We start from the raw sequence: 13,529 nt of genomic DNA, 5'->3' as shown, positions 1-13,529 counted from the left end.
AAATAGGCTAAAGTCCTTGTTTCCTTCTAACACACGAATACACCTTGGGTAATGTGATATGCATCCGGGGATAACAGGGAGGTTGCAAAAATTAATGGAGATAACATTTGCAAGGTGTTAGTTCCCTTTCCTAGTATATTTGCCATGAACATTTTAAACTTCTATTTCCAAGCTAATTCTCCCCGCACCCCCCTCCCAGAATATACCTGTCATTAAACGTGAGACACAGCTATACCAATCTAAAATTTCCCTGTTTTAAGACTTGAGGACCTCGAAAACAAACCAGTCATTAGGAAAGCACACTGCACGCAGTCTAGAGAGGCTGACTGGCCCCCCCAGGGCTGTGGCGCTGGTTCTCAGCAAGGCTGGGACAAGAGGGAAGACCAGTGTTCAGACAACACAAAGTCTTTCAACTACACTACAGCTGCCTTAACTATTTAATCAACTCCACAGATTTAGTGACCTTAAAACTTTTAAGATATGCTACTCACGGCAGGAATCAACTATTTTAAATCCAGGCTGGCTTGGCCATGACAGTTTAATGCAAATATGTCTATGACAGATAAAATCCCTTTCCAAAACATCTGTTGTCACATCTTGAAGGAAGACTGATGTGAAGCAACCATTGTTTTACAACTGCTGCAGTGCACTCAAATGTACTTAAGAGGAGAGAAGTTTGGATTAACCAGCTTGGTCAAGCAGCAAGGGAGTCATAAAATGCAAACATTATTCTTAGAAAAAGGGGACTGGGGCACAGGGTAATTTCTTTCCCAATGGTGTCTTGTGAATTTTAATTCTAACTTGGAGGAAGGTCAACCTAAAGATGACACTGTTACAAGATTTTAGTTCTAATTATGTGGAGTGTAGCTGTCTCAATACGAAGGACACCTTGAGTGCCTTCACCAAAGAACTTGACTGGACACCAGAAGAAATAACATTTCAGCAAAGGGCTTCTCATCAGTGAGTGTGAGCTCAAAGAGTGTTGGAGGAGGCCAGGCTGTAAGTGACAAGCTCATCTATTAGGGGAAAAATGTATCAGAGAGGAAGGGACTAAAAAAGTAAAGCATAAAGAAAAGCTATCTAACTAAAGTATGATTTAAAAAACCACACTGCTTCAAACCGTATTTCCTTTATGTGACACTACTGTAAACACTGGTACTTAATATAAAATAACAAATAAAATTGACTAAATATAGGATTTTCCCTTTTGGAGTAATGAAAACATTCTGCAATGAACTGAGCTGATAACAGCACATCTCTGTGATGAAACTGAGAGCCACTGAGGGTACTTAGGATGGAACAGACAGGGCAGAGGACCATGTAATACAGTGAACCCCATGGTGAATGATGGACTATGGTTAACAGTACAAATATGAGAATTTTCTTTCATGAACTATAATGAAAAATGCAATAGTATTAATAATAGGATGGTTTATGGGAATAGTATACCAAATATAAGCTATGGGCTATAGATAGTAATATTATGGCAATGATCTTTGATAAATTGTAAGAAATGTGTCACAAAAATGTACGGTGGTGGTGGTAGGGCAATATAAGGGAATTCTGTATGGTATGCATGATTGTTTCATAAACTCACGACTTCTCAAAAAAAAAACAACAAAGGGAAGCGGATTTGGCTCAACTGATAAAGCGTCCGTCTACCATATGGGAGGTCCAGGGTTCAAACCCAGGACCTCCTGACCCATGTGGAGCTGCCCACACACAGTGCTGATGTGCACAAGGAGTGCCGTGCCACGGAGGGGTGTCCCCTGCATAGGGGAGCCCCACACACAAGGAGTGCACCCCTGCAAGGAGAACCGCCCTGCATTAGAAAAGTGCAGCCTGCCAAGGAGTGGCGCTGCACACACACAGAACTGACACAGCAAAATGACGCAACCAAGAGAGACACAGATTCCTGGTGCCACTGACAAAAATGCAAGCAGACACAGTTGAACATAGTGAATGGACACAGCAGACAACAGTGGGGGGGAGGGGAATAAATAAAAAACAAATCTTAAAAAAAAAAACCCAAAACACTGAAACCCAATGAGCTATCTATCATTTCATACCCACACAGGCGGTTATTATTAAACAGAGAAAATATTTAATGTGAGCATGCAGCTGCTATTGAAAACAGCTTGGCAAAAATTAAAACATAGAATTACCATATGACCCAGCAATTCCACTCTTAGGTATATACCCCAAAGAACTGAAAGCAGGGACTCAGATACTTGCAATACAAGTTTACAGCAGCATTAGTCACAGTTGCCGAAAGGTAGAAGTCAAGTGTCCATCAACAGATGAATTAACAAAATGTAATACATTCATATAATGGAATACTTTCAGCCAAAAAAATAAATGAAGTTCTGAAATATGCTACAACATGAATGAATCTTAAAAATATTATTCTGAGTAAAATAGGCTAAAAACAAAAGAATATTTTATGACTCCACTTATATGAAATATCTAGAATAAGCAAATTCCAATACAAAAGTGGATTAGGACTAGGAGAAAGGAAAATAGGAGTTATTGCTTAAAGGGTAAAGATTTTCTATTTGGGGTGATAGAAAGCTTCAGTAATGAAATAGTGATAAAAAAAAAAGAAATAGTGATGGTAGCACTACATTGTAAAATGCCACTGAATTATATAGTTAAAAATGGCTAGAATGGCAAATTTTATGATATGTATGTTATCATAATTTAAAAATGTACTTATAATGTAAAAAAAAAAAATTGACTAAAGAGTTATTCTGAGAAAACTTACTTAGCTTAATTGTCAGTATTAAATGTAATAAGACGCTGGCAATATGCTCTTGGGGTAATTTATTTGGTACTGCTGAATACGCCTATTTTCTTAAATCTAGGATACACTGTTTCACATTTTAGTATTTCTTTTTTTTTTAAAAGATTTATTTTTTATTCATTTCTCTCCTCCCCCCCCCTTTCTGTTCTCTGTGTCCATTTGTTGTTTGTTCTTCTGTGACTGCTTCCATCCTTATCAGTGGCACCAGGAATCTGTGTTTCTTTTGGTTGCATCATCTTGTTGTGTCAGCTCTCCATGTGTGCGGCACCATTCCTGGGCAGGCTGCACTTTCTTTTGCACTGGGCGGCTCTCCTTAGAGGGTGCACTCTTTGCGCACATTAGCACTGCGCATGGGCCAGTTCCACACGGGTCAAGGAGGCCCGGGATGTGAACCGCGGACCTCCCATGTGGTAGACGGACGCCCTAACCACTGGGCCAAGTCCGCTTCCCACATTCTACTATTTCTGAAATCACAACGTAGTCTATAATGGATATGAATATTTAGTACAATTGTTCTCCTCCCCCCATAAAAAGCTGGTATTAAATATCTTTATTATTGATATCTAAGAATTAAGAAAATATGGCTCAGATGAAAGGAGTTGGTGTGGGGGTGGAGATTTACCGAGAGGAGACACATAAGAACTTTCTGGTAACGTTCTCTATCTTCATAGGGGTTTGGGATCTCTTTGTATGAAAATTTAACCTCAAAAGAAAATCTGTAACACAGAGTAGATTTTGGTTCGTGATATGTATGCTCAAGTATTTAGAAGTTACCAAGTAAATTGATACTGACTGCTTACCTTGGAATGCACCAATTAGATGGATATGATGGATGGACAGAGGAACGAACAGATCAATAGATCCGATAAAGAGAGGATATTAGAATATTATTGGTAGAAGCTATGTGGTGGACAGGACTTTACAATTCTTTCAACTTTGCTTTATATTTGAAAATATCACAATAAAATTTTGGGGAAAATGAACAATTCAAAAAAAGAAACAAATAAAACAAAACAACACAAACATGATACTGGAAGACTGCTGCTCAGAGGGCAGGCTCTGTGCCCGAGGAGAGAAGCCGGCCTGCGAAGACTTACCTCATACACCCAAGCCTAGGAACCGACGACGGGGCATCGGTCTAAACGGCTGACCATCTAGTTACGAGAACTAGTGTCTGCAAATGGTCACCTTCAGTGACAAAGGTCCACTATGGCCTGCTGGGCTTTTGTTCTGTCAAGTAGCTGTCAATTCCATCCCCAAGAGTGTCCTACGTCCAGACATGCTAAAAAGTCCTTATCAAAAATGGTTGACAGGCAAGTGGACTTGGCCCAATGGGTAGGGTGTCCGTCTACCACATGGGAGGTCCGCGGTTCAAACCCCGGGCTTCCTGACCATGTGGAGCTGACCCATGCGCACTGCTGATGCGCACAAGGAGTGCCCTGCCATGCAGGCATGTTCCTGGTGTAGGGGAGCCCCACAAGCAAGGAGTGTGCCCCGTAAGGAGAGCCATCCAGCAGGAAAGAAAGTGCAGCCTGCCCAGGAATGGCACCACACACACGGAGAGCTGACACAACAAGATGACGCAACAAAAAGAAATACAGATTCCCGTGCCGCTGACAACAACAGAAGCGGACAAAGAAACAAGATGCAGCAAATAGACACAGAGAACAGCAACTGACAACTGGGGCAGGGGTGGAAGGGGGAGGGAAGGGGAGAGAAAGAAAAAAAAGGTTGACAAACTGAGGCGGGAGTTAAGGGAAGCAGAGGGAGGGGGCCGCGGGCCCTCCACCAGGCTCCTGCTGGGGGGGTCCAGGGAAACCGCCGCACCGGCCCCAGGCTGCAGACAGACCACAGGCAGCTGAGGAGCAGGTGGTGTGCAGCGATGCGCTCCTTTCAGCTCCAATGCCTAAATTCTCATTGTGCCGTTATTCTAGTAACTGATAATTCAATTTTTAAAAGACAACTGCAGAGCAAGTTCTAGTTAACTGGCTCTTGAGGAATACAAGCCAGTGTCATAAAAAATAAGTAAGGGAGAGAGGACTACTTTAGAATAAAGAATTGAGTTGAAGAGAGTGAACCTTCACAGGACCATGGATTTTAAAAAATTACCAAAACTTGAATATAGACTCTATTAGATGATACTACTCAATCAATGCTAATCTTAGCGTGACACCTCAAGTATTCAGGGGTCGAGAGTCATGATGTCTGCAACTTACTTGCACAACAGAAAGAAAGTGTTGTGTGTGTTGTGAAAATTGACAGATTCGGATGAATGGTATAATGACTTTACCATTCTTCCAACTCTTCAGTAGGTTTGAAACTTTTAAAAATAAAAACTTGAGAATGCATCAGCAAAGGTTAAAAAAAGGGAAATTATGACAGACAAAGAAAATGTGGCAAAATTTCTAAAACTGAATCTGGGTGTGAGTACATGGGGCTTATGCCTTGTTTCCTCCATTTTTGTGTAGGTTTGAGAAGTTTAATCATAAAATATCTTTTAAGGAAGGCGGACTTGGCCCAACGGACGGGGCGTCCACCTACCACGTGGGAGGTCCGGGGTTCAAATCCTGGGCCTCCTGACCCGTATGGAGCTGGCCCATGTGCAGTGCTGATGCGTGCAGAGTGCAAAGAGTGCCATGCAGGGGTGTCCCCTGCATGGGGGAGCCCTGCACGCAGGGAGTGCGCCCCATAAGGAGAGTCGCCCAGTGTGAGGCGAGGGCAGCCTGCTCAGGAGTGGTGCTGCACACGCGGAGAGCTGATGCAGCAAGATAACGCAACAAAACGAGATTCCAGGAGTCGCTGGCGGGAATATAGGCGGACACGGAGGAGCACACAGTGAATGGACACAGAGAGCAGACAGCTGGAGGGGGAGGGAGGAAGAAATAAATAATCTTTAAAAAAAAAAAAAAAAGTCTTTTAAAAAGGGTACCAGAAAGGTTTTGGATAATTTCTACAGTTACCCTTTGAGGACATATACAATACTGTAAATTAGTTTCCAAAAATTCCCTAGTCTGTACTTTAGCCCATGCTTTCTTGGTGCCTAATTAAGCCATTTGTGTGGGAAACTGCGCTCATTTCTAAGTCTTGCAGTGGGAACACTATGTCAGGTTCTGAGGGGATGAGTCAAAAGCAGTTCATGTCCGTCTATATAACAATGGATGTACCTTGGAACTTGTATTGGTGGGATTCAAATTGGGCTTATTTCCTGCCAGGAGGAAAAGGCTAAAGGCAAGGAGGTCAGCTAAATAAAAGTCATTAAAATGGGCCAGATACTGGGTGATGAGCCTGCGAGGACAAGGTAGAGAGGAGCATCAGCACAAGGTGTCTAATTAGAAACTGGAGTATGAAAAAGGTGGCGCTCAAAGCAGGCTATAAAAGACATTAAGCCTTGAGTCCTGAGAAACGTACTGCTGTTGACAGAAAAAAGGAAATTGGGAGATACATCCTGTTGTATAGGAATAAAGGTTACTTTTAAACTCGTTGGGGTTAAACTAACATTTGTTCTCTGCTTTAAGCCTAATGCTCCATTAATCCCAAATGATTTGTAAATTGGCTGATATCATTTCTCACCTTCTGTCCGCTATGCCTGGAAGGTTCCGCAGCCCTTGTCCATCTGGCAATCCATCCTTTTTTTTTTAATGGCTTAAAGCAATACAGATTTATTATCTTAGTTCTGTAAATTAGAAGTCTGACCCCTTCTCACTGGGTTAAAATCAAGGGGTCAGCAAGACTCATTCCCCTCTGGAGGCTCTAGGGGATAATCTGTTTCCTTGTCTTTTCCAGATTCCTTGACTCATGGCCCCACCTTCCACCTTCAAAGCCATGAGCAGCAGGCTTTTTGCTCATAGCGCATCACTAGGATCTTCCCTAGTCACTTCGCCCGCTTCCACTTTGAAGGACCCTTGTGACTAACTGGGCCCACTCAGATAATACGGTAGTCCATTCTTAACGACACGTGCGAGAGCCTAGAAACTAACCTGGCTGCCCGCGTGCCAGAGCCAGGAGCCGTCTGGAAGCGGAACAAGTCCTGGCCAAGGCTGATGACTTCCTTCTGCACCAGCAGGGGATGGAGGGGACAGAGACGCTCGCTCGGGGAAATCCTCAGCTTCACGCCCGTCCTCCTTGCTCATGGCCCCAAACGCAGTTCCTCTGGTCCCCTTGCCATTCTCACACTCCCTTCCCACACTGTGCTTTCTTTGTCCTGATCCCAAACTCCATTATTTTCTGCTCCCCACGAACATTTACTCTGAACCCTCTGAAACCCTGACTCTGCGGTAAGCAACGCCACCTGCCTCCTCAGCCTCTTCTCAGAACATATCCTCCTCCTGCTGGCCTCCAGAGATCCCCGCTGTCCCCCGGGCAGCCCTCTACCCTACGCAGCAAACACCCACACGTCAGGAAGCAAGTCAGCAACACCCTTCTCCCTCCACGACGCTGTTTCTATACCCTCTTACAAGAGCTGCTTCCTGGTGAAGTCTGAGCCTCTGTGACCAGCCTCGCCCCCTCTTCTCTGTGCCACAGAAAGCAGTGGTTCTGACAGTTGGATTTATTTTGCCTGGTAAGGACATTAAAAACAAACGAAAACCTCCACTCTTACTTCAAGAAGGAAAGCACTTTTTATTCTAAAAGGGTAGGAAGGATATTTGTCAGAACCAAGGATCCCCCTGTAGATGAAATCACTTTGTTTTATGAAGGACGCTCTCAGTGGCCACCACTGACCTGCAGTCCCCTGGCCGCTCCTCTCCTCCTGTGAATGGCACATGCCAAGCCCGGGGCTCTCGGCTCTTTCCTTCCTCATCTCCAATGACCTCTCCAGCTACCCACTCCTGTGGTTACACCTCACCTAGGTCCTATCACGTATCATCTTTGAATACAACTGCCCACTTTTCCTGCTCTCACACTCCAACCCCCAAGATTTTCTGTTTACTTCATCAAGACCTCCAGTTCTTTGGCCCTTCTACTTTCTCCGATCAATTCCTTCTGTTGAGGGAAACTGGCTTACCTGTTCCTTATTGTAAATGTTACACCTGTTCTATTGTAGATGTTGCAGTTGTTCTCTATTATTGTAGATGATGTTGCAGTTCTAATAGCAAACAGCTGCTTGGTAGTTTCCAATAAATACAAGGTGGAAACTAGGGTCCAGGCTCTCAGTTCCAAAAGCTTTGAGTTCCCTGATCCAATCTTTATCTCTTCTCTTGGGTCTCTCTCTAACCTTTTATTTTGTAAAGTTAGGTACATTGCCTTCCCTTCAGGCCAACCTATTGTGAGCTGACTGCAGCATCCTTCCTCTCTTTGTTTATAGCTGATGGTCCATCATGACACAGCTTATGTTAACACATCCTTCAATTCTCTTGCCCCATTTGCACACTGCAAAGCCAGCCATTGTTCTACCTTCTCCATTCTAACACCCTTGTGGTGGACCGACTGCAGTAACAGCCCCAGTTGTTTCACACCTCACTGTATCTACCTCATTGGCAGTGCCTCCCACACTGACTTTGCTCTTAGCCATGGGTTTTGCTTGGGTATGGAACAGCATCAAAGGAGACATATGCAGAAATTTGAACAATGCTTCAAAATCTTGGCGTTTGCCCTCTTGCTGCCCTTAGAAACCTGCCACCGTGTTAAAAAGCCAGGGCTAGCCTGCTGGAGAATGGCAGGCCATGTGGAGGAGAACCAAAGCACCAGCCAATCCAACAGTCAGCCAGCCCCAGCCCACCCAGCAGCTCACTGCACAGGTGCGAGTGAGCCTGAGCCGAGATGCGCTGGGGCTGGCCCCGATCAGCAGAACCGCACAGCTGGTCCTAACCCAACCGCTGGGAAACCTGCAGAAACATGCTGTTTTAAGCCACTGAGTTTCTGTGTGGCTCATCGAGTGCCAACTATTTCTAATTCTCCTTTCCTCAAACCTCCTATCCTGCTACTCTTCTTCCTTATTAAATAACCAAATTTGATACGGAAAATAAAAACCATTTGATAAGAACTTCCTCAATTCCCAGCCTCCCACTCCAACGTATCCGCCTCAGCACCTACCTGCCTCCTTGACCCTGGCATTACAGAAGACTGGCCTCTTCCCCACATCCTCACCCGCCCGGGCACCCAACTCCTGTGCTCTGGACCTCATCGCCTTTCTTGCTCCATTTCTCTCCTTCCCTTCCTGCTGCCCGCACCTCCAACCATTCCTATAATACTGTCTACCTCATCAGCCTTTCATTGCTCCCACTTAAAAAATACCAATTAACAACAAAAAGTCTGTTGATCTCTTACCACTACCCTATCAGCCTCTTTACTTGTTTACTTTTTTTGCCTGCCCTTCTTTCCTCAGCCAGCTGAAACCTTGCTTTGCTTCCCCCCAGTCCACTGCCACTGTCCTACTGCTAAATCCAGTGGGCGTGTTTCCTATAGCTCACTTATTTCAATAGTAGTTGGATATACTCATCATTTTCTTTCTTGAAATGCCTATCCCCCCTTGGCTGCTGTATCAACGCATGCCTTTCGTGGATCTTCTTTGCGGGCTCCTCCTCCTCTGCCTAACCCTTAGATGCTGGCGGTCCTCGGGACTTCCCACTCTGCCTTCTCCGCACTGTCTTCCAAGGCACTCTCATGGCTTCTTCACCATCCATGCTGGTGGCCCCTCAAATCTGCACTCCTGAGCTCCATATCCAATAGCTCCACTTGGATGAGCCACAGGCACCTCAAACTCAACATGTCCTGAACCAAACTCATTATCTTCCACTCCAAACCTGTTCCTCCACCCATGCTGCTGTGTCGAGATACTCCAATCAGCCACCTGTGCTGATTATCCTTTACTCCTCCTTGCCTGATTAACTGATTAAACTCCTATCAGGTCTTCCTGCTCCAACTCTCCCTCAAAGCCACTGCTTACAATGCTGCCAAAAAGATCCTGCTCAGGTGCATATCCAACCAAATCCTATCACAGATATTGTTTTGTTCAATTGTGAATTACAAGTATTTAGCACATGGTACATCAGGCATGTGAGAGTCAATCAATAAATGTTTATTGGGTAAGTTAAGTAAGAAAATACTGAAATGTCCAGCAGGCCAAGAGTTAAAGATACAAACTAAAGACCTTAGTTTCACAAACCAACATTATGAAGCATGTGAAAAAGTCAGGTTTGATAACCAAACAGAAGCAACATAATTTTTATCATCTTAGTCTTAATATGATAACTGCCAAGATTTATATCTTAAAAATTACTGCTCTCCTTCCCCGCCCCTCCAAAAAATAACTGCCTTACTTTCCAAAAGAAACGAAACAATTCTGAACATTCAACATTTACTTACGTGCAAAGAATCGACTGGTCCTCACGATCTATAAAACAAAACAAAACAAAACATGACTATTTGGCTGGTTTTTAAATATATGACACAATAAAGTTGTTAGTAATGCTACTTCTCTCAAGAAAAGTTACGCCTCCCAATCCTGTTATATAGCCTCAAATCTACTCAAGTTCAATCATTAACTCTATTATGCCAGATTCTCTGGGGAAAAATAAAAATAACCAGTCTTATCCCAAACATCGTTTGCCTATCTGACTTTAATACACCTAATCAGCTTTGATTCTCAAATCCTACAACATATCAAATTCAAATGGGAAGTTTTATAAAAAAAATACTTATTGGCGCCCCACCCTCACTGACTAAATCCTTCCTTCAGGGGGCAGGGACTAGTGAACTCTCTTTCTAAAAATGCTCCCCAGGTAATTCTGATGCACAGCCTGGTTTGGAAACCATTACCTTTCAGGATGGCTTCAACCAGAGAGGCACCATTATTAATTTGATCTTAATAGAAAAATAAAAAGTATCAAACACAGTGGAGACAAAGGTTGAAGGATAACCACAATCTCAAGTCAAAATGTTGTACATACGAAAAATAACAAAAGGAGGTACAACAAATGAAATTGAACATGATTTTAAATAGTGATTAATGACTGAAGTACTCCGACAAATTTTCCAAATGAAAATTTTCAATTGAAAAGGTGAAATTCAAACCCACCTGTCCCACGGGCAAAATGACCGGTGTAGGACGTGATTTCTGCTCACTTACTAGTATAATCATTCCTACTTCAAAGATGAGAAAATGCTCCTCAGGGAGGTTAGGCAATCCTCAAGACCCACAGCTACAGCGGCCCTGGGATGGGAGCCCGGGCCTGGCTGCCTCCAGCACCTCCATGCAAGGTGGGCGCTGCTTCCGGAGCAAGCGTGGGCACAGGGCGTGGCCCAGGGAGCGTGCCTGCCCTTCCCCGTGCCGTGCCGGCTTTTCTTCCAGTGGACGCCACCTGGTGCCCAAGGAGGATCTCGGGCACAGGTAACTGTCATCGAAGAGGAAGCAGTAATCCATTCACCAAGGCACTCTTTCTACACAAAATTATTGAACAAATCCATCTAAACATTCAAAGTATAAACTGAGTTACAGAAAGAGCACAGTACTGTCCTGTGCCTCAAGCCTAAACCCATTCTTAACAGTTCCTAACCACTGAGTTATCCTTCCTTCTGGCTGCCGCAGGCAACACCCCGAGGACACAGTTGCTGCCTGCCTCTGCTCAGCCACACCCTTTCTTCCCACAAGCCCTCCAAGCTCCTCTCCACTCGGGGGTCTCCGATGCATCCTCCTGAACTCAGCTCAGCTTCATCTCCCCTGGGGAAACCTCCCTAAGGTTCCTCAAGGTTTGCTTCTTTTAACCGTTCTGAATTCAATGATATTGTAACTGACTGTCCCCTGGAGTGCATAGCAAGAGGTCAGAGACTTTCTTGTCTCTCTACGTCCAGTGTTGGTCCACCTTAACCAGTCAGCCTTGACACAGAAATGCTGAGAAAGTCCAGTGCTGGGCACGGCAATGGCAGTTCTGCTTCCAGCTCTGCCACAAACTGCCTATGGAGCTAGAGAGGAAGGATTTATTCTTTGCTGGTCTCGGTTCTTCACCTGTAAAGCCCGATGATTTTACCAAGTCCTTGCTTATTCACACTTACTATGACTCCTGATTTCTCCTGGTCTGAGCAATTCCTATAGAACTCCACTACACCAAGGTTTTTATAAATGGCTTTTCTGAAAGGGTTTATACATTAAAGAAATCAAAACACAAAACCAAAAACAAAATTAAATTGCTCCTAGTTTCATTCAGAATGCCAAAGGCCTTGTTAGACTCTTCCTTCCTTCACCTCTACATGCCGTTATTGTCACCTGAAATTTGAGACCTACACAACCACAATCTGCCCTTGAAATCTGTTCCGTGCTTCACGGCTCCTGCTTCTCCAAACACAAAACAAAACACCCAGAAAACAAAAAGCTCTTCCAGGCAGGCCCGTGTACTCTTGTTATTTGTCAGATCTTGTGCCAACCTTGAGCCTCGGTTTCTTCGTGATACAAGAAGGGGGATGAGCTTGGCAGACGCCCAGATTCTCTGCAACTTGCTCCCTCTGCCTCACTGAACCCTACTCATCCCTCAAGGCCCAACTTCAGTAACCTAACAGCTTCCCATGACCTTGATACTCTAAAAGTCTATCGATGTCCAGCCACAGCCTGGGAGTGATATTTATGGGGAAATTTTTTTACTTTCAAAATGCAACTAGAAGGCAGCGGATGTAGCTCAAGTGATAAAGCCACCGCCTACCATATGGGAGGACAGGAGTTCAATTCTTATGACCTCCTGGTGAAAAAGAAGAGAAAGCGGCATGCGCTGTGAACCAGTGCCTGCTTGATGAGCTAAGCTAAGATCGATTTTTGATAACAATGCTAAGTGCATACAATGGGAAAAAAATAGTCTTCAAGTGGAAAACTAGCTAGCCACATACAAAAGAATGATGTTAGAGCCCCACCTCACATCATGTACAAAATTTAGCTCAAAATGAATCACGGACCTAAATTTAAGAGCTAAAACAATAAAACTTTTAGAAGATAACACATGGGCAAATGTTTATGTTCTGGGATTCAGAGATATGACACCAAGAGAAATAACAGATAAATCTGATGTAATTAAAATTTAAAACTTTTGGGCATCAAAGGGAATTATCAAAAAAGTGAAAAGACGACAACCTACAGAATGGTAAAAATACTTTGAAACCTGGTAAGGATTTAATATTCAGAATATTATAAAAAATATTCCTACAAGTCAACAACAAAAAGACAACCCAACTGAAAAAATGGGCAAAGGACTGGAATAAACATTTCCCCCAAAGAAAAACAAATGGCAAAAAAGTGCATGAAAATGCTCAACATAATTAGCCATTAGGGAAATGCAAATCGAACCCACGGTAAGAAAGCTTTTCATACCCATAAGGGTGGCCATTATTAAACAACAACAACAGCAAAAACAGTAAATAACATGTTGGAGAGGATGCAGAAAGTGGTACTCTAATGCATTGTTGGTGGAAATGTAAAAAGGTATAGCCAGTATAGAAAGCAGTATGGCTGTTCTTCAAAAAAGTTAAATATAGAATCCTATATGGCGCAGCAATTACACTCCTTGATAAATACCCAAACAAAGGGAAAACAGATCTCAGAGGAGGAAGGAAATTCTAAGACATGTTGCAACAAGGATGAACCTTGAAAATATTATGCTGTATGAAATAAGCTAGGGCAGATATTGTATGATGTTACTGTGAAATATCCAGAAATTTCAAAAGCAGACACAAAGTAGATTAGGGGTTCCCAGGAGATGGGGGAGGTAAAAGGGGGAGTTTTTGCTTGGTGGGTATAAAGTGTTTGCAA

The 13,529-nt window shown here is 43.6% G+C and overlaps 1 protein-coding gene across 7 annotated transcripts in view; it reads right to left on the bottom strand.

Moving 5' to 3' along the window:
* Positions 1-13,529, bottom strand: part of MYH10 (myosin heavy chain 10) — a 153,824-nt gene that overhangs the window by 108,092 nt on the left and 32,203 nt on the right. For all 7 annotated transcript variants that reach the window (XM_058283502.2, XM_058283501.1, XM_058283500.2 and 4 more), the window contains exon 4: positions 10,106-10,133. In XM_058283502.2, coding sequence (XP_058139485.1) covers positions 10,106-10,133 — 28 coding nt within the window. The remainder of the gene's footprint in view (positions 1-10,105; positions 10,134-13,529) is intronic.

This window comes from Dasypus novemcinctus, chromosome 21 (genome assembly GCF_030445035.2).
Source record: "Dasypus novemcinctus isolate mDasNov1 chromosome 21, mDasNov1.1.hap2, whole genome shotgun sequence".
Lineage (NCBI taxonomy): Eukaryota > Metazoa > Chordata > Mammalia > Cingulata > Dasypodidae > Dasypus > Dasypus novemcinctus.
This window is presented reverse-complemented; position numbering and strand designations above follow the sequence as displayed.